General features: G+C 40.8%; 2 protein-coding genes across 3 annotated transcripts; one reads left to right on the top strand and one right to left on the bottom strand.

The window, feature by feature from the left end:
* Window positions 1-574: 574 nt before the first annotated feature.
* On the bottom strand, window positions 575-17,354 carry LOC133398236 (gastrula zinc finger protein XlCGF57.1-like). The gene is made up of 3 exons (XM_061669851.1): window positions 16,609-17,354; window positions 11,273-11,426; window positions 575-4,262 (listed from the first exon to the last, which is right to left on the bottom strand). The coding sequence occupies exons 2-3, from the start codon at window positions 11,394-11,396 to the stop codon at window positions 2,407-2,409; spliced, it is 1,980 nt and encodes a 659-aa protein (XP_061525835.1). The 5' UTR covers window positions 11,397-11,426; window positions 16,609-17,354; the 3' UTR covers window positions 575-2,406.
* On the top strand, window positions 16,879-20,817 carry LOC133398246 (zinc finger protein OZF-like). 2 transcript variants are annotated; one of them, XM_061669871.1, is made up of 3 exons: window positions 16,880-17,571; window positions 19,292-19,843; window positions 20,717-20,817. In XM_061669871.1, the coding sequence occupies exons 1-3, from the start codon at window positions 17,445-17,447 to the stop codon at window positions 20,812-20,814; spliced, it is 777 nt and encodes a 258-aa protein (XP_061525855.1). In that variant the 5' UTR covers window positions 16,880-17,444; the 3' UTR covers window positions 20,815-20,817. The 2 variants fall into 2 exon arrangements, with proteins under 2 accessions (XP_061525853.1, XP_061525855.1); XM_061669869.1 differs by having other exon boundaries at window positions 16,879-17,571; window positions 19,292-20,809.
* The last annotated feature ends 519 nt before the right edge of the window (window positions 20,818-21,336 follow it).

Raw genomic sequence — 21,336 nt, forward strand, 5'->3', positions numbered from 1 at the left:
ACTATATGAATAGTGAGTGTGAATGGTTGTTTGTTTGCGATGCATTGCATGCTGTATGCTAGTCATTATTGTTGACATTAAACATTTACATTTTCAATGAAAGTTTCTTGATCACTGCGATTCTCCCCAGCATACTTGTTTCTTAGCTTACCTTCTGAGAGAATATTTGACCACAAACTGAACAGGCAAAAGCTTTCTCTGCAGTGTGTCTTCTCATGTGTCGTTTGTTTTCCCACACTGAGAACATTTCCATCGTTTGTTGTCAGTGTGACATGTCATGTCGCCTTCAGACTTTTTATCATCTTCATCAGTGAGTACAGTGTGACGTCATATCGTCACTATCTGATCGTGGAGCTAAGAGGCCATCTACTTGTGATTCTCCACTTCTGGCCCAGTTTGGCAGTTTTTTCACTTAGGACTTGTCGCTTGGGCCATTTTTTTTTTTGCTTTAAGTTGACAGCATTTTGTTTTCGGAGGCTTTCCAAAGGAATAAAGACATTTAAATTCTTTTGAATGGAAAATGGATTTGAAATACAAGCAAAGTGAGTCACCCTCACTGTTTTAAGAGGTGTATTTTTATTAAGGATCACAAATAGTCAATGTTTCTTTTCAGTCTTATTTCAATCAATCATTCACTTATTTGATATTGGCATCATTAAAACATTGGACAAAAAGCATGCATTTCTTCAAGGAAGTATGGGTCTTAATGGTCCATATTTCACAAACAAGTTCATTTTATGTATTTTTTTGCTCAACAAAATTAGACTGGGAGTCATTTCCAATAATATCAAAACGTTTTGGAGCAATTGGTAAATAACTCCCATTCCCTTTCAAATGCCCCGTATTCACTGCCAAAATCGAAAAGAGAAAAACTCTAGCATTGCTGGTATGGGAAAAGGAATGTATTACACTATGAAGTGGCAGTAATTAGTCATGTTTTATATATCGGAGCTGTCAGGTGGAATCCCCTTACCTTCAAAATGACAACTTTTCAGGAAATAAAAAAGTAAAAAAAAAAAATACAGCTTGAGTTTCCAAACACCGCTTTGTTCAAGCTGGTATTATAGATTACATTGCTGTCATATACAGTTGGTACGAAAGTATTCAGACCCCCTGAACATTTTCACTCTTTGTTATATTGCAGCCATTTAAGTTATTTTTCCCCCCTCATTAATGTACGCACAGCACCCCATATTACTTATGGCTGTGTGATATTTCAGTTTTTACTTTTTAATAAATCTGCAAAAAATTCAACAATTCCGTTTTTTTTCTGTCAATACGGGGTGCTTAAATGACAGCAATATAACAGAGTGGAAATTTTAAGGGGGTCTGAATACTTTCCATACCCACTGTACTCTCACATGAACAACAGCTAGCACTAATTTAATGTGCTGAAAAATTGCAAATTTATTAGGATGCCATCATGAAAGTAATACAAGCACAGCGGGCGAGTGTCACATCCTTGCAAGCCTCATGCATGAATCCAAGAAACGTGGCTTAATGTTCCAAAACTTTCCACAATCATCACCAAGATTTAGGCTACTACTCATGGCAGCTTCAACCTCTGAAAATATTTCAACCCAATAGTTTAGATTTTATGGATCAGATAACATCCAATCAGATCAGCCACAGTTTTGGGACACGAAGCGACATAACACGTTCGGCCGGTAGACCTTCATCATGGGTCAGCCAGCCAAAGTCCACATCTATCACACAATAACGGCTACATTAAACACCTTTATGATCGATACATACATTTGATTTATACATACATACACACATATACTATACATTTGTGGTGCAATCAATTCAAATTTGAGATGAAGTACGAGGAAATATTTCTGCAAAAATTATTTCATGTGGCTTGACGTGGTTGTTTTCTTTACTCAAGGAGGCATTTCAATAGTCGATTTTTTGAAAGAACAAGCCTTCCAATATATTAAATTTTCAATATTTTCACTCATTGTCGAAAATATACATCCAGACCTTCAATACGGGCAACAATTACACCATGGGAAACATAGTAGCTCAATGAGGAAATGTCATCGGCTCCTGCTCGTTATGTGTCAGGCTGTGACAGGCTAACGTGTCCAAAATGTGGGCAGGCCAAAATCTGGCTGAAAATCAAATATTTCATCAGTAAATGATTCCAAAATGACGACTATGTATATATTGGAGGGCTTTTTTTCTGTAGACATTTTTGAGTCCAGCACTATGGAATAAGTGCCCGTGTTCTCACCTTTAACTAGTCCCTTTAAAGGATTTGGGCATCAAATGTTAATCCTTAACACTCGCGGGGCTTTTAGAAAATATATGGACAATAAAAGCTGGTACACAGAATACAAGAATGCGGAGTTTGGTAAGTAAGTAACATATTAATTACTTTTTAGAGTCAGCATTTATATTTTAATTAAAAGATTCTTCATCACTGCTATTCTTACCAGCACACTTGTGTGTCTTAGCCTGATACGTATAAGAGAATCTTTTGCCACAAGCTGAGCAGGAAAAAGGTTTCTCACCAGTGTGCATTCTTGTGTGTATTTTTAAATCTCCCTTCACAGAAAATCTTTGACCACAAACTGAGCAGGAAAAAGGTTTCTCACCAGTGTGCGTTCTTGTGTGTATTTTTAAGTTTCCCTTCTGCGTGAATTTTTGACCACAAACTGAGCAGGAAAAAGGTTTCTCACCAGTGTGTGTTCTTGTGTGTATTTTTAAGTTTCCTTTCTGTGTGAATTTTTGACCACAAACTGAGCAGGAAAAAGGTTTCTCACCAGTGTGCATTCTTGTGTGTATTTTTAAATCTCCCTTCACAGAAAATCTTTGACCACAAACTGAGCAGGCAAAATGTTTCTCACCAGTGTGGGTTCTTGTGTGTAATTTTAAGTTTCCCTTATGCGTGAATTTTTGACCACAAACTGAGCAGGAAAAAGGTTTCTCACCAGTGTGGGTTCTTGTGTGTAATTTTAAGTTTCCCTTATGCGTGAATTTTTGACCACAAACTGAGCAGGAAAAAGGTTTCTCACCAGTGTGGGTTCTTGTGTGTATGTTTACGTGTCCCTTCAGAGAAAATCTTTGACCACAAATGGTGCAGGAGAATGGTTTCTCACCAGTGTGTGTTCTTGTGTGTATTTTTAAGTTTCCCTTCTGGTTGAATTTTTTACCACAAACTGAGCAGGAAAAAGGTTTCTCACCAGTGTGGGTTCTTGTGTGTATTTTTAAATCTCCCTTCTGAGTGAATCTTTGACCACAAACCGAGCAGAAAAAAGGTTTCTCACCAGTGTGTGTTCTTGTGTGTATTTTTAAATCTCCCTTCTGAGTGAATCTTTGACCACAAACTGTGCAGGAAAAAGGTTTCTCACCAGTGTGGGTTCTTGTGTGTATTTTTAAGCTTCCCTTCACAGAGAATCTTTGACCACAAACTGAGCAGGAAAAAGCGCTCTCACCAGTGTGGGTTCTTGTGTGTATTTTTAAGTGTTCCTTCTGAGTGAATCTTTGACCACAAACTGAGCAGGAAAAAGGTTTCTCACCAGTGTGGGTTCTTGTGTGCATTTTTAAGTGTTCCTTCTGAGTGAATCTTTTACCACAAACTGAGCAGGCAAAAGGTTTCTCACCAGTGTGGGTTCTTGTGTGTGTTTTTAAGTTTTCCTTCTTAGAAAATCTTTGGCCACAATCTGAACAGGAAAAAGGTTTCTCACCAGTGTGTGTTCTTGTGTGTCTTTTTAAGTTTCCCTTCACAGAGAATTTTTTACCACAAACTGAGCAGGAAAAAGGTTTCTCACCAGTGTGTGTTCTCAAGTGTTGTTTCAAACTACTCTTATTAAGAAGTGTTTTCCTACACAAAGAACATTTCCATCGTTTGTTGTCATTCTGAAATGTCATATCAACTTCAGACTGTCCATCATCATCATCATCATCAGTGTGAGTAGAGTGCGACATCATGTTGTCACGATCTGATCGTGGAGCTAAGCGGCCGTCTGCTTGTGATACTCCACAATGGTCTTCATCACCTTCTGTTGTCATGAGTTGATTTGAACTGCTGCTTGGAGGCTCCGTCCCTCTGCTCTCCTCACTTTGACCTTCATCTTCACTCTTCAAAGGAACACCAGTCGATGGAAACCTGGTGAGATCCTCCTCCTGTCTGTGGGGGTGCAATTTTTTCTCCTCTTCCTCTTTGATGTGGTTTACCTCTTTGTCCTCCACTTCCTCTTTAATGTGAGGGGGCTCTGGCTCCTCCCGCTCAGTACGAAGATCTTCAGTGATGTCTGCAAGACACAAGAAGACCAACACACATGGTTTGGTAAAAAATTTGTATCATGTTGTGACTAATGTTGTGTGTTTGTTGTGCGTACCGCGTCTCAGACGCACAAATATTAGCAGGGGAGCATAAAGTACGATCAATCTGCGTCATAAACACATAATATACTGAGAGAGAAAAAGAACAATGGATAAGACAAAAATGCTTGGACAAACAGTATGAAAAATAGGGTAACATCGGCAATCCGCGAAACAAGAACTGTTATATCGCGCAGTATTACTGTGTCTGTATTCCGTGATGAGTTACAGGGACTCATTGTTTCCATGAAATGCCCCCCGTGGGCATGTTATGAACCCTGTATTCTACATGTGCTATGATAGAATATCATACATTATGTAAATGTGTAACTATATCACATGGTACAGTTTGCTTTGCTTGTATTTGCATTTCTTTAGCTTTAGTTTACTCACTTTCATTCAGCCCCTCTGAATAATTTTGTGTGACAAAATATTGACAACTTGTTCCTCTTTATTACATTTTTGATACTTAATTTATTCAATAGTGTCTTGGTACTATATCGCTATTCTAATTTACTATAATGTAATGACAGTTTTATTTAAAGAATGACAGGTTCGAAGAAATATAAAGTTTATTAATATGTTAACCGAGTTACTCAAGTAGATTTCCAAGTCAATGAAAACATGATGCTCCAGTGAAATTATGTGGTTTCTCGTACAGATTAAGCCTGGATAATTTTACTTGAAGTGAGTTGCTGCCAGCAGCCTCAACAACAAAAAACATTTACTTAATAACTCTTGGGGTGTATCCATATTCTGGCCGATGACTGAGTATTGTTAACCTGACATGCGCAAAAAAATTGGGCAGTGCCGTAAAATGGTTCAATCGATCTAAGTGGATAAAACTCAAAACATTTGGGGTAAGATTGTAGGGCTGGGCAACATGGCACTTTTTATTTTCCTGATAGTGCCATCTGGTAAAAGAGAAAAATATTGAGGAAAACCTACACTAGATTACTAATGAATGCAACTCAACTTTTTTTTACAGTGTATAAATGTAAATGTCCATTGTGACTAAAATATAAGCAAAATGACTCAAACGTCAAAAAATACCCCAAAAAGTATTTTATATGACGTGAGACCAAATTAATGCAGGTTCACACAGAATATGTTTGTCCACAGAGGCCAAACAAAGTCGAGTTCCCGTACTACATCCACTGCAGATCTATCCATCCATCCATCCATCCATCCATCTTCTGTACCGCTTATCGTCGCTAGGGTCGCGGGCTTGCTGGAGCTCTCCCAGCTATCTTCGGGCGAGAGGCGGGGTACACCCTGAACTGGTCGCCAGCCAATCGCAGCGCACATACAAACAAACAACCATTCACACCTACGGGCAATTTAGAGTCTTCAATCAACCTACCACGTATGTTTTGGGGATGTGGGAGGAAACCGGAGTGCCTGGAAAAAAAACCACGCATGCACGACAAGAACATGCAAACTCCACACAGGCGAGGCCGGGATTTGAACCCTAATCTTCAGAACTGTCAGACAGATGTGCTAACCAGTCGCCCACCGTGCTGCCCACTGCAGATCTACTTCTTTCCAAATTAGTACTGCATTGAAGGCTCTACAGAGTACATCCATCACTACTTAACTGTACTAAAACATCAATCACCAAATCTTGGTGGGTGTCTTGGCATTTTGAATCTTCTCAAGATAGTTTAGCCTAGCTTAGCTTGCTAGCCACAAACAAAGAGACATTTGGTCGCGAGATTATTACGCCCAACAACACATACAAAACGGCAGCGTGGCATTTATATACATATATATTCAATTTTATAATAACTCAGTGTTACTACCCATTATTGGTTGCCACAAAATGGGTGACATAGATGATGAAGTGATAGAATCTTTTCATTGGTTGGTGTTTGCAATGAAATGTTGTTTAATGACCAAATTATGTCATATTCTCTGTTTTCAATTATGTCTGATGTTATGATGAGTGTATATCACACACACACGTACTGATATAAAGGCTGATCAGATACGAGCTGTCCTCCGGAGTCGAGAAGGAGAAAGGGTTGGGCGACAAGTTTCGTTAAAATGTAAGTCGTCTCCATGACAACACAGAAAATGTGCTGTGTGCTGATAACAGATGCTCAAGGAAGTGGGTTGAAGGTCCTCTGCTCTTATGAGGAAGTGAAGGCATTTTCTCTTAAACGTTACCTAATCGGGATATAAACGAGGGTAGGCCAGCCCCAGCTGGCTCTGTAACGCCCTTGGCATAGGTAGTGCTATAAAAGCTGAATACGGTGCTTTTTAACGCTCTTTGTAGCACCAGATGTTGCAGTAGATGTTTTGACGTTCTCATTCTTTGTGTATGACGCAAGAGGACAAGAGATGCAGCTTCTGACAGACGGCTTGAAAAACGATGACAAAGATTAGGTAGAGAAATGGAGAATGACTGCAAAACTTTGAGGGAGAGAGCCCTTCAACAGCAAACTAAACCCTTTCCTAATCTTACTACAAATTTTAAGAAGCTCGTCTAAGGGATGGCCGATCTGATCAATCGAATATTCCTTTTGAATTGGATTTTATTTTTATAATGTTTTGGATTTTCACATTTTGTACTGTTTTGATATGTCATCGAATGAAACCTTTTCCTTGGACTGATGTTTTTGGTTCAGTTTGATTTTTCATCTCAAAGGATCGGCTTGATAGGTTTTATCTCAGTTGTGAGTAGATATTTCACCAACAGTTCCTTTTTATGATTTTTTTATATTTTTATTTTCATGATTTGATGCTTATGCCCTTGCTAAATTCTATTCATTAAAAAGCCTTTTCCTGTTTATAGAAAAATGTCCATTTTTCTTTTTCTTTTAAGAATGATAGGCACTGTGGTAACTATACTGGTAGACATAACAGTTTACCAACATAGCCTATTAAAATTTGTACTCCTATTATTTTCTTGAAAGGTTATTTCAGCTATATCATACACTGAAAATATGTCCTGACTGTCATCTAAAGACGGTCTAATAATCCTAGGTCAGGAACAAGTCCAAAAGATCGTTAAGAAAGGGAGCAGCTTTAAAGAAGCGTAGTTGTGCTGGGCGGTTCCGGGTAACCGGTTAGTCGTTGGAGAATAGTACTTTCAGAGTCTAATACTCGTCTCACTCCAACTCAAATTGCTTACATATTAAGCTACCTTAATTCATGATCGCAAACTATAGAATACATTCATTCTTCTATCTTCAGTTTTTTTTATTTTTTTCCTTAACCTCAATTGCTTCTCAAACACTGCGATTGGCTGGCGACCAGTTCAGGGTGTACCCCGCCTCCTGCCCGAAGATAGCTGGGATAGGCTCCGGCATGCCCGCGACCCGCGTGAGGACAAGCGGCTCAGAAAATGGATGGATGGATGCTTCTCAAACAACAAACTAATATCATTAATTTGGTACGGTCCAAGTATGTACTTATGCCATGCGACGCTAAGGGTCAGTCGGTATCATCAGACTCGTATTATTGAAGGCCCATATTTACTACCTTTCGTTAATTAGTCCAAAGCTCCAACTGAAATGAAATATTATAACAACCACTGTTCAAGTTAACGTTGTACACTGTCTGCTTAATTACCATGTCTTCATTAAAACGACATAACATGATGATGTGCAGCTGTCCCATTAATGAATATAATGTATGTATAAATATCGTAAAGAGGCAGTAATACTTTGTGTTGGCTCTTTAAGTTGTAGTCATAAATCAAACACGTTGTTGAGTGTTGGCATGATGTGATGGATGGTCCATTTGATTGATGGTATAATACATGTCTAAGTTATTAATCGGAGATAGATCCCTAAAACTTACGATGATTGGCCAGATGTACCGTAAATGTCCACCAGATGGAGCCAGAAATATGGCCAGATATGCCAATACAGTTTTATAATCATTTGCTTGCTCAATGCATATTGGCAAAGATATAACCGGTAACAGCATTTGACATATTTTTCTTTATGGTTACCAAGCGTTAGGACCCACGATCGCTTGTACCCACACAACGATATGTAAGTTAGATGATGAAATGTTATTCACGAAGCACATTGTGTCCTGTTATATGTTTTCAATGTTGATTATTAAAGGTTTGATCAGAAATAAGCTGTCCCTCGGCGCTGAGAAGGAGAGAGAATTGAGAGACAAGTTCAATTGTCTCCATAGCAACACAGGAAACAGGCTGTGTACTGGAATAGACACCTAAAGAAATGGTGAAATGTTCCCGCTCGTCTGAGGAAGTGAAACCTCTGTCCCTGGGCTTTGCAGATATGACCATTTGAGGACACAAAACGAGGGCGAGCCGCTTCTCGCTGGCTCTGTAATGCCCTCGGCAGTCCAATTTCAGATGAATACTTCTGCTTTTTAACGCTCTTCGTTCCCGTCCATCCGCGGCAACAGCATGACTGAATAAAAGCTTTTTGGCGTTCTTATTCTATCTTTGTGTGATACGCATGTATGGGACCCCGCAGTCAGCTGATTTTTTACTTTTGTAGGGTTGCGACCCAAATAGTTTTTGCACCATGGTCCGGTTTCATGTAAAGACATTTTGACGAACCATCGTAGCTGCTGTCCAGCGAAACATACACGCATGCACGCCCCACGGAGCCCGCCGCAGTCCCGCCTCGTTGTCAGCTCCTGCGCGCACTCGGACACGGCTTCCGGGAATGTGGCGCCGTTTGCGGGTAACTTTCATGTGCGGCACAGGCTCGCGGCTGTGCTCAACTAAACTCAGGAAGGAACGAAGCAATTCATGAAGTGATTCTTCAGTACGTACACTCAAAAGATTGGACTGTTTTAACGAGTTGTTCACCATACTTGAGCACTGTCTACTGCTGCGATCCGCCCCCAAAAATAAATGATGTGTGGTGCGCAAAAGTGTACATGCATTTAAAATTTTCAGTACGTATGCACACCTGGGCACGACTTATGTCTACCTCTGCCTATAACCAAATAAATAATAGCAGCATCAAAGAGGAAAATAAAATTTTCCCTTATGGCTTATTACAATTTTAAGTTAATCATGACTTTAGAAGTTATGCAAATAAGTAAATGTACTCAACATGTATAGTTCTACCTTCTCATGTATCAGGTAAAAACATTATGAACTCCTGCAAAGCAACTATGTCTTCAAGGGATTTGACACAGTTGCTTCTAATTCAAACTACAACCCCAATTCCAGTGAAGTTGGGACGTTGTGTTAAACATAAATAAAAACAGAATACAATGATTTTCAAATCAAGTTAAACCTATATTTAATCGAATACACTACAAAGACAAGATATTTAATGTTCAAACTGATAAATTTTATGGTTTTTAGCAATTAATCATGAACTTAGAATTTGATGGCTGCAACACGTTCCAAAAAAGCTGGGACAAGTGGCAAAAAAGACTGAAAAAGTTGAGGAATGCTCATCAAACACGTGTTTGGAACAACCCACAGGTGAACAGGCTCATTGGGAACAGGTGGGTGCCATGATTGGATATAAAAGGCGCTTCCCTGAATTGCTGCTCAGTCATTCACGAGCAATGATGGGGCGAGAAAATGTTTGAACAGTTTAAGGACAATGTTCCTCAACGTACAATTGCAAGGAATTTAGGGATTGTGAAGGATATCACCGCACGGGCTCAGGAACACTTCAGAAAACCAATGTCAGTAAATACAGTTCGGCGTTACATCCGTAAGTGCAACTTGAAACTCTACCATGCAAAGCAAAAGCCATTTTATCAACAACACCCAGAAACGCCGCCGGCTTCTCTGGGCCCGAGCTCATCTAAGATGGACTGATGCAAAGTGGAAAAGTGTTCTGTGGTCCGACGAGTCCACATTTCAAATTTGTTTTTGGAAATTGTGGACGTCGTGTCCTCTGGGCCAAAGAGGAAAAGAACCAGCCGGACTGTTATGGACGCCAAGTTCAAAAGCCAGCATCTGTGATGGTATGGGGCTGTGTTAGTGCCAATGGCATGGGTAACCTACAGATCTGTGAAGGCACCATTCATGCTGAAAGGTACATACAGGTTTTGGAGAAACATATGCTGCCATCCAAGCAACGTCTTTTTCATAGACGCCCCTGCTTATTTCAGCAAGACAATGCCAAACCACATTCTGCACGTGTTACAACAGTGTGACTTGGTCGTAAAAGAGTGCAGGTACTAGACTGACCTGCCTAACCTGCCTAACCTTTCCATTGAAAATGTGTGGCGCATTATGAAGCGTCAAATACGACAACGGAGACCCCGGACTGTTGAACAGTTGAAGCTGTACATCAAGCCAGAATGGGAAAGAATTCCACCTCCAAAGCTTCAACCCTAGTTCCCAAATGTTTATTGAATGTTGTTAAAAGAAAAGGTGATGTAACACAGTGGTAAGCATGACCCTGTCCCAGCTTTTTTGGAACGTGTTGCAGCCATAAAATTCTAAGTTCATGATTATTTGCTAAAAACAATCAAGTTGATCAGTTTGAACATTAAATATCTTGTCTTTGTAGTGTATTCAATTAAATATAGGTTGAACATGATTTGCAAATCATTGTATTCTGTTTTTATTTACGTTTAAATCAATGTCCCAACTTCATTGGAATTGGGGTTGTACTATGCAGCCTTTCAAGACACCTGGCACCTTTACTCGGAATAGTTCGAACAATGTAGCCTATTAATACCACTTGCAGGCCAATAATTCCACAAATGTTAGCTGGTCCAAAAGTTGGGTAAAGTGCGTAACGTGCGTGATGACGTCTTTACTCCTATTAGGGCAGGCTAACGGAATTGTTAACTGTTTTTTGATTCGGGGGTTGGCCGTCGGGGCGGCCACCCCCCTGTTGCCGCAGCCACCACGTAGCTCCCCACATTATAGGATGTTAATAATGCTATATTAAATGCATCATCGAACAGGGCCCAGGAATTAACACAGGAGGACCATTGAAATTAGAATGCACCCAACACGGGAACCAACCTGCTCTGCGTAGCACAGTTCGATGCTGCAGATTGAACGCAGCGTCCAGTAGTTGACGACGTGGCTCCTTCTCCTCTTTTGGGCCCCAAAGTTCCTCCTCGTACGCTGCTGTCCTTGCACACATTTTCACACGACGATCACAACACTTTCCGCTCTAGGTTGCAGGGGTGAGAAAAGCAAGTGCAAATTGGACATGTGAAACAACTACCTCAAGATTAAGATTTGGACATTGTGGGTTCAACAGTACGTTAGTTAAAATGGCAAAGCACCGAAGTGGTCGATGTGATTCATGTGAACAAGAGGAAACAGTACAAGATGTAATTATGCATTGTAAGGGTTAACAGACAGAGAGAATACAGCTATTTTATGACTTCAGGAGATAAATATTTGTGTTGAAACATTACCGACATTATTCTACAAATGGATTCAGAATTTAGATTCGGAGAATAATAACAATAATAAGGATTGAGAAAATAATTGCTACAGTATATTATTTCAGTATTTCAGCCAAACAAAGCTGGTAGAATGTCGTTGTTGGTCTTTTAAAAAAAAACAAAAATAAAAAACAATTTAAGTGTTAGTATAAGATATTGGGGTCCCCACTCCTTACTTGTAGGCAGTGATCCCGGTAACGCGTCGCGTTACTCCAAAATGTCGGCATTTTGAGTAACGTGCAAAGTAAAGCGTTACTTTTGCCAGGTAAGTAGTTAGACTACAGTTGCCGTACTTCAAAACAACAATAGTTACTTTTGAGTCAGCAATATTTTTCCCCCAGTACTAATTTATGGCTGGTGGTTCATACAAAGAGCAGTCCAGTAGTGCTGGGCGGATCGATCCAAAATATCGATAGTATCGATACAAACTCAGTATTGAATAGGATCGATACCAGCGTGAAAATATCGATACTTTGGTTGCGTTTTCACCCTTGCATGCACGCTTTGGTTTCATCGAACAGGCAACGCCAGACTCGCCGTTTCTGTCTCAGCTCGGAGCTTTGCTCCTCCTCTTTCATTTCTTCTTCTGTGGTCCCCACTATAAATGCTTCCTGCGTCCCCACCTTTGCCCTTTTGTACAATCCTCCTGTGGAAGAGGTGGGTGACCTGATTTCATTCATTTTGTAATCCTGAACCAGCCTAATGTTTCTCTTTGTTTATTATGTGCATCTCTGGTCTCAATGTGATTGTTCTGTCTTATAATGGGTACATGTCAACAGAGTATCATTTCGAAATAGTAGTATTAACAGTTGAAAATCGCTAGCTTGACACCATGACAAACCGAACTAACTTCCAGGTAGTCGCTATCTTCATCTGCAATTTATTTGTGTAGGAGTGGACAGTACGATTTACATGGAGGTTCTGCTTGTTGTCTATTTTGTCAGAATAAACGGAGCATAATTCAGAAACACACCGCTCACACAAGCAAGCAAGTCGCTGTCTCTGTATCGCCCACTAGCACACACACACACACACACACACACACGTCATCCCTCCACAGTACAGAGCAGAAGAATGGCAGAGAGGAAAAGAAGCGCCATGCGGTTATATTTTCAGGCTTAAGATGACACAACGGCAAGCTGCACTGTTTGCAAAAAAGGCTGTAAGGTACAGTGGCAACATCACAAATCTATATACACGCATGAAAAGCCGTGCAAAAGAAAACAGCGACCTCCAGAAACGGAGAGAGGAGAAAAATTCCCTCCCACGGCCCCTCCCATTGTGATTCTGGCTCCGCTGCCAGAATCACAATGCAGAGCCAGAGGTCATTGGCACAATCTTTTATGATCTTGTTATGATCAAATGATATGTGGTTTCATTCTCTCTTAATAGGATAGTAAGTCTTTGATTATGTATCCTGTATTATATTGTCTTGTAGATGTATTTTACGGCTTTTTTACATCATGGCCAGGGGACTACAGATGAAAACTAGCCTTCTGGCTTTTTTAACCATGTGTATTTCATGTGTTTTATGAAATGGCATTGTCCCCTTTCAAATAAACTGATTTTAAAAAAAAAAATTTGTTTTATCTTTTCAGCATGGCCGAGATTATCCAGGTGTGGATAATTGTGTTGGAAGTAATATTTTACCATGAGTTAATATTAATTTTCAAATTTAAACGGTCCATTTGTGACTTTAGCCAACTCAAAAAGTATCAATTATGCTAAGACCTTGATGTAATACATGATGTGTATGTAATACCATGGAATTTACTGTACAAATGAATACATTTACCGGAATTGAAAGAAATATCCTGAATATAATATGGCTCATAATCGATTGAATTTGATTACCCTTTTGTGTGAGCTGTGAAAGGAACACTGTATGACAGATCACATAGATGATCGACTTTGGTGGAAAAACAACCAATCAACGTTCCCATCTCTGAGCAAATGTGGCAAAAAATACCTGACAGCGGTCGCAACATCAGTGCCAGCCGAGAGGATGTTTTCGAAAGCCGGGCAGTTAATAAGTCACAGAAGAAGTGAAAATATAAACAATACTGTTCTGAAACAAAAACTTGGAAACAAAACGTTCTGCACAGGCTTGCTTATTTTTCTACAGAAGGCCACCTGTTTGTTTTTTTAACAAAAGGAGTGCACAGAAGGGATACATTTTAAATTTTTGGTAATAGAGTATTTAAACAGTATTTTCAGTGGTCACTTTGTGCACTTCGTTTATTTAGGATGATTTGTTACTAGACTTTACACCGACTTTATTGGGCTGATCGGTATCGGCCGATATTTAGCATTTTATGCTGATCGGCTTTAATGTCATAATTCGCCGATCCGATCAATGACGTCATTGATCGGCTCCGCAAAAGACATTTACTCCGCGTCGCCGCGTGCACAGTATATTTGAATCCAAATGCTAGTTTATTTTTAGCCTTGTCGCATGTCTTTTGACGTAGTACTGTAAATATCTGACGGCCAATGAAGTTATTTTAAAACAATTATTTAAAAAACATGTCGGCGGTGTGGGACAGGCAACACGTAATTCCCGGATCAGACTACAAAACAAAATTTCTCTTTCACGATTGCACTGTCAGACTACTGCAATCAAATCTTGTATTCCGATAATCACCGCATCCCATTTTTTACGATCATTGGGCTTTATCTTGTCAACTAAAATGCGACCGGATACACTCGTTACCGTGGTGATGACAACAAGAGTGGAGCGTGCAGACTGTATTATTAGGACAAAATGGGGAAAAAAGGTGTGTTGATGGTCACCGGTGCTCAGGACAGGAGAGGACGTTTGCTTTTAAGGCTTGCTTGAGGTATGTTCCCGTACGGCACACAAGCAGGCTGGAAAACGTTATGTAGCCTAGCAAGCTAGCGGTACCACGAACGGTTGGACGTAAACATGCCGCCATTCTGTCGAATCATGCTCTAAAGTTTCGGTGTGGGTGAAGTCATTGAATTAAAAATAAAGTAATTTAATTTCAGTAAGTTAGCACCCGTTATTTCTGTCATGTTGTGATGTTGGTTTGACCTGACTGATTAGAATACACGATCTGACGAGAGCAGTGATTTCCAACCTTGATGGAGCCAAGGAACATATTTTACAATTCTCACGGCACGCTAACAAACAAAAATTTCACAAAAAGTGGATCCATTAATGACTGTATTTACTTCCTGCCGTCTAATAGAAGACCATTCATTTGTTCTGTCTGTCACTATGCCTCACTGGCATAAATAGAGGAACAAAGACACATTATTTATTGTATATATCATTTTTTGAGCAATTAAGTACACAAGTATATAGGCCCCAAAAATGCCTGATCGTGCAAAGCCTATTTGTTACTATTCTATTGCTTCTGGAAAAAAGTGATGATAATAAAGTATGTTCTATTTATCAATAAACTTTGTCCTTATTCTTTTCTGAGTTTTAAATATCAAATAATAAAAAAAATTAAACATCAGAAAAGTACTTAAAGGTCATGAACAATTGATATTTAGCAATTTGATGATGCATCTATTTTTAGTTTTGGAAAAGTATGGGGAGCGGCAATACTGGTTACCTGTTGACTTGGTGTCGGCTCGATACCAAAATATGCAGTATCGCACACTACTGCACTCCATTTGATCAAAAATATTATACTTATCACGCAGACCGCTCATTATTCCAACGCAAAAGCGATTGAGAGGTGATTGTTTGTTATACAATGCACAGTGACGGTACAGTACCATAAAAGTGCAAACAAATGCACGATTTCACTGTCGCCACACTACCTTTGTTATTTTCCTTCGTAAAAACCGGATTTGATTGTTGTTACTTTTTTTATTTACACATTAAGAACACATTTTTACTGTCGCGTTCAGGGCGCAATGCATTGCGGGTTAATTAATCATACCCACATGCGCGGTCATAAATCGTCATAACATCAGGACTGACTCATGGAAGGACTGACAATACTCATCTTCAATAATATTTACAATGAAAAGTGAGAACTTTCAAGTTCGTCTGTAGTCCGGACTGTGAGCTGTAAGTAAGTAAGTGCTTCTCCCCCCCGTGAATCACACAGTTTGGCTAGTTAAACAGTAAACTTGTCACCTTTTCTCGCTCTTGTCACCAAAATGACAATGGTGTGCGCGCGCGTGTGTACACCCAATATACACGCACACGCTGTCGTTGCCTTCATGGACCACAATCGGCATCTACGGTACCTATCTACAGTTAAGAGTCTTTCGAGAGGTGTACTGAGAACGGTGTGCTTGTTTCCATGTTTATGTACTTTCTGCATTTGGCATGTCAAGTCTGCACTAAGTTGCTGATTTAATGTGGCTTCAACTACACTCGTATTTCAGTTATTGGTTCATGTTCGATGACATCATTCTGTAACCTGTGTGGCGTATATTACCAAGTAACGGGTTAACTCGTACGACAACAAATATACAAGGACGGACGGGAACAACAGCATGGAACAATAGCACACGACGCCGAACGAACAGGACGTTTGGCTCGTGTGACGTCGCAGCGCCGGAAAGAGACGAAGACCGGAAGGCGCATGCCGCGTCATATTTATTGATTTAACTGTTGTACATCTGCCATATAATCACTTTGAAATGGCAGATGTGGTTTGTAAAGGGGTTCTGGAGTTATCAAGATAACAATTACAAATCTATGTCCTCTGACCTTTAAGCTCATCCTTTTCTTGATATTCCTGCCACTTGGCAGCTGCTGAAAGTAACTCAAGAGTGACTTTTTTTCTAACTTAAGTAAGCAGTAAAGCAACTAAGTTACTTTTAAGCTTAAGTCATCAGTAAAGTAACTAAGTGACTTTTACAAGGTAACTGTGGCAACAGTGCTCGTAGGTGGTGGAAAGAAAAACCCTTTACCTCACACTTGATCTCTGCTTAGCGAAGTGGTGATCACAAACGTCTCTTTGTTAGCAAGATAAGCTAAGCTAAGCTAAGCTAAGCTAGGCCGAGAAGCTTCAACGCGCACGAGGCGCGTTTGACCGGGCACGAAGATGGAACAAATGACGTTTTAGTCCACTAAAATAGTGCTCAAATAGTCGAGGATTCAGAAGGTTCAGTACACTTCAGGAGCATTTGCTGAAGCTCGATCGGCGCGACCGTCACTGATGCTGTAGTGGTACACTCGCCTGACTTTGGAAATGGATGAATGGACGATCGGCGCGAGAAGGGAAAGGGGATGTCTTACCCACAATCCCTTAGGGCAGAAATGTTTCAAGCAACAGGCCACCGACGAGAAATCTCTTCCTGTTCTGCCGTAAAGGATTGTGGGTAATATATCTTCTTTCCTTTCGTCAAGATTGCTCCGGAGTAAGTAACTTATGCTCAAGTTCGCTTCGAGGTTGCATCGTGGCACCTTTCCGAAGCAGGATTTTGGAGCATTTGAACGACGTATCCTCCAAGTCCTTTCGCTTCATCTCGACGGACAGGAAAGGAAAGAATCCGAAGAAACCCGCGGACATCGGCAGACTGGCGAGACGGGAGGAGGGACCAATTTGGCCCGTCACCAATTGGTGCCCAATCCTCGACACAGAACGTCCATCACTACTTTAACTGGACTAAAACATCATTCGTGCAATGATGCACGTTGAAGCTTCTCGGCCTAGTTGAGCCGAGCTTAGCTTAGCTTAGCTTAGTTTAGCTTAGCTTAGCTTAGCTTGCTAACAAAGAGACGCGTTTGTGATCGTCGTGTGAAAATGTGTGCAAGAAGGACAGCGGAGTACGAGGAGAAACTTTGTGGACCAAAAGACGAGAAGGAGCCACGACGTCAACTACTGGACGCTGTTTTCAAGCTGCACCCTCGAGTTGCGCGACACAGAGCAGGTGGGTTCACTTCATCCCCTCGCTTGTTTACTTGTTCACGTTCAACAATATTCCCGTGTTTAATTGCAGGTACAGTAGGACATTACAGATCACACTATTAGCGTTCAAGAACATGTACTATGCGGATCGGAAGGGGCCCCCTCATCGTTCCGACATGTGGACTCGACCACGGGCACAGGCAGCATGACGTCAGAGATTGTGGCCAGGGCAATGTTGCATTATCAAAGTGGAACAGTTGTACTGAATTTACACGGTTTATCTGGGGAAATGAGGGGAAGATTTGTTTTGCCTGTAGTTCCAAGATGTGCCGAGTCTTCAAGGCGTTTGTCGAGGCTTGCTTCATTTAGGGGAGGGGCCGGAAGTGATGACGTCTGAAGCCTCGCTGCCTGGCTGCCTGGCTGCCTGGCTGCCTGGACCACGTAAAATAAATTGGCTCTTTTGGTATCAAGCTATAAAATCTGTCATCGCAGATTGAATAAAATTGTACGTTCTCAAAAGTAAATGGTCAGTTTTCTATTGTTAGAAAAAGGTTTGAATGAATAGAATATTCAAATACAAGAATTTACAAAAAGGAACCGTTCACAAAATGTTGACTCACTTGTAAACGAATAATAAATACTTCAGTCCCAGCATTTGGAAGAGAAATCAAAGATAGTCCCAAAGGAAGTAGTCCAAAAGGAAACATTTATTCAAGTCCAAATCCTCTTCAATGGAAAGAAAACAGTCCAAAAGGTAAAAATTCACTGCACAGATGAGTCCAATTTGGGAGGAATATAGCCATTGATCAGATCGGTAATCCTGTGAGAATCTTCACTCTCGACGTGCTTCTTGTCATAAGGTGAAGGAATAAAGGATGACTACTGGCTGGCTCCCTCCTTAGCTCAACAGTCATCCTTTTTTCAAATTCACCAAATCTATTGGGAAGATTTTCAAGCTGTAAATCTTGCGTATTACACAGCATTACAACATTATTACACAGCAATAGACGTAGGCATAAAACACTCATCTCAGCATCCATAGTTGCTGATGAACTGCCAGGAACCCGAAGAAGCTCTCTTTCTCATGAGAGCTATCTTGTGACAAACTTTCCGGCCGTTACTCAGGAACAACCCCATCCTGTTAAAAATGAAAAACGGCCCCTCGCTTTTCTCTAATATTCTAAAATTATGCCTGGTTTGATTTGATATCAAACTAGACATTGACATTGGCATTTCTTTCTTCTCACCATATTAGGATTAAAGAGTCCGTTGCGACCCGAGAAGAATAAATCATCGCGCAGGATTCAAATGCTAATATTCCATTAGCCATTCCATTTCCTCAGTAATCACATCATAATGTATCCCATAGTACATGTGCATGAAAACAATGATTGAAGTACATCATATCGTTGTATCTGAACCCACAATACAATATTAGGCCTTTCACGACAATGTCCGAACACATTTTTCATAGCATAGGCACGAAGAAAATGGGACCTAACCCTTTCTTACTTGGAATGAAATATGTATGGAAATTGCTGCTAAAGTTGTTACTGAATATATATATATCTTATTCATATATGCGCAAGCTCGCCAGCGAGCTAAGCAGTCCTTTGCTGTTCTCGTCGTCTCCTCGATGGCTGAAGGCGTTAACGTGTAAACAGGATCGAGGATCAAGGAGGTTGTAAATATTGTAAATAAATGAGATTTGACTCGTGTGTTTGTCTTCTGTTGTCTTGCAGACGTCAGTGAAAATCTTCATCCAGAGCGGCAGCAGTCAGTGTCCCCTCACAACAAAGAGGTTCAACACATCAAAGAGGAGGACGAAGAGTTACTACACATTAAAGAGGAAGAGCAGGAGGAAATCATCAAGGTTCCATCGACTGGTGTGCCTTTGAAGAGCGAAGATGAAGGTCAAAGTGAGGAGAGACGAGGGGCGGAACCTCCAAGCAGCAGCTCAAGTCAACACATGACAACAGAAGGTGATGGAGACCTCTGTGGAGGATCACAAGCAGACGGCCTCTTAGCTCCACTGTCAGATAGTGACGACATGACGTCGTACTCTGCTCACACTGATGAAGATGATGATGATGAACAGTCTGAAGGTGATATGACATGTCACACTGACAACAAACGATGGAAATGTTCTCAGTGTGGGAAAACATTTGCCAATAAGAGCATTTTGAAACAACACCTGAGAACACACAATGGAGAAAAACCTTTTTCCTGCTCAGTTTGCGGTCAAACATTCTCTGTGAAGGGAAACCTAACAAAACACACAAGAACCCACACTGGTGAGAAACCTTTTTCCTGCTCAGTTTGTGGTCAAAGATTCTCTGTGAAGGGAAGCTTAAAAAAACATACAAGAACCCACACCGGTGAGAAACCTTTTGCCTGCTCAGTTTGTGATCAAAGGTTCTCCGTAAAGGAAAACTTAAAAAAACATACAAGAACCCACACCGGTGAGAAACCTTTTGCTTGCTCAGTTTGTGAGCAAAGGTTCTCCGTAAAGGAAAACTTAAAAAAACATACAAGAACCCACACCGGTGAGAAACCTTTTTCCTGCTCAGTTTGTAGTCAAAGATTCTCTGATAAGAGCAACTTAAAAATTCACACAAGAACTCACACTGGAGAGAAACCTTTTTCCTGCTCAGTTTGTGGTCAAAGATTCACTCGGAAGGCACACTTAAAAATTCACACAAGAATCCACACTGGTGAGAAACCTTTTTCCTGCTCAGTTTGTGGTCAAAGATTCTCTAGAAAGGGACATTTGACAACACATTCAAGGACACACAGTGGAGAAAAACCTTTTTCCTGTCCACTTTGTGGTCTAAGATTCACTCAGAAGGGAACCTTAAAAATACACACAAGAACACACACTGGTGAGAAACCTTTTTCCTGCTCAGGTTGTCGAAAAAGGTTCTCTCATCAGTATCTGGCTAAGAATCACAAGTGTGTTGGGGAGAATAGCAGTGATCAATGAAAGTTTCGCCTCTCATCCGAGCAGGCTTCATCAGTTCATGGCGCAAAGATGTATTCCATGTACCTTCTTAAAGATGCCCTGTGGACAAGTGTTGAGAATTAGCACTCATGCACTTGTCACAATACATCTTGTGTAATGCTTTTGTGATGTGCATATAAAATAAATAAACAATTAACTGAAATAGGCAGGAGCCGTCACCCAGCGACCACATGCCAGCTAGACAGCGGTAGAGTACACGGCGAAGGTCCCGCGCAACGGCGACGGGTCTTGCGTCGCGGGTGAGGACGAGGAGGGAAGGGAAAAAAATCACACAGCTGTGCCCCCCCCCTTCGCCGCAACTCATCACAGCTGACAAGTCCCTCTACCAAAGAACGACCTGCTGAATTTCAACGAAAACAAAGGGGCAAGCATGACTCGGTGGCCCGTGAAAGTGTGTGCTATGTCGCGACAGAAGTATTTGATTGACGGCACCCAGCGACATGCCCACAGCATCTGGAAGCTCAAAGAATGTCTGTTCCTGACCATTTTGAGCCTGATTTCACATTTTCTGATTATTTTATACATCCATTTATTGTCCGATTTGTTAACATTACTCATTTCTGTGGTGTGTCGAATTTACAAGAGATTTTTTGGCCTGTTTTGTGGCACTTTTGAGTTTCACCTGTGGCTCATTATGAGAGCCTGCAGCTGCAGGCTAAGGGGGACGCAAGCTAATAAGAGGTTTGCAAAAAGCGTGGAAGGTCTTTCTGGGGAGCAAAGTGCGAGGACGGCCACCGGGGCGACTGGTTGCATGGACGATGCAAG

Source organism: Phycodurus eques, unplaced genomic scaffold (genome assembly GCF_024500275.1).
Source record: "Phycodurus eques isolate BA_2022a unplaced genomic scaffold, UOR_Pequ_1.1 contig_27, whole genome shotgun sequence".
Classification (NCBI taxonomy): domain Eukaryota; kingdom Metazoa; phylum Chordata; class Actinopteri; order Syngnathiformes; family Syngnathidae; genus Phycodurus; species Phycodurus eques.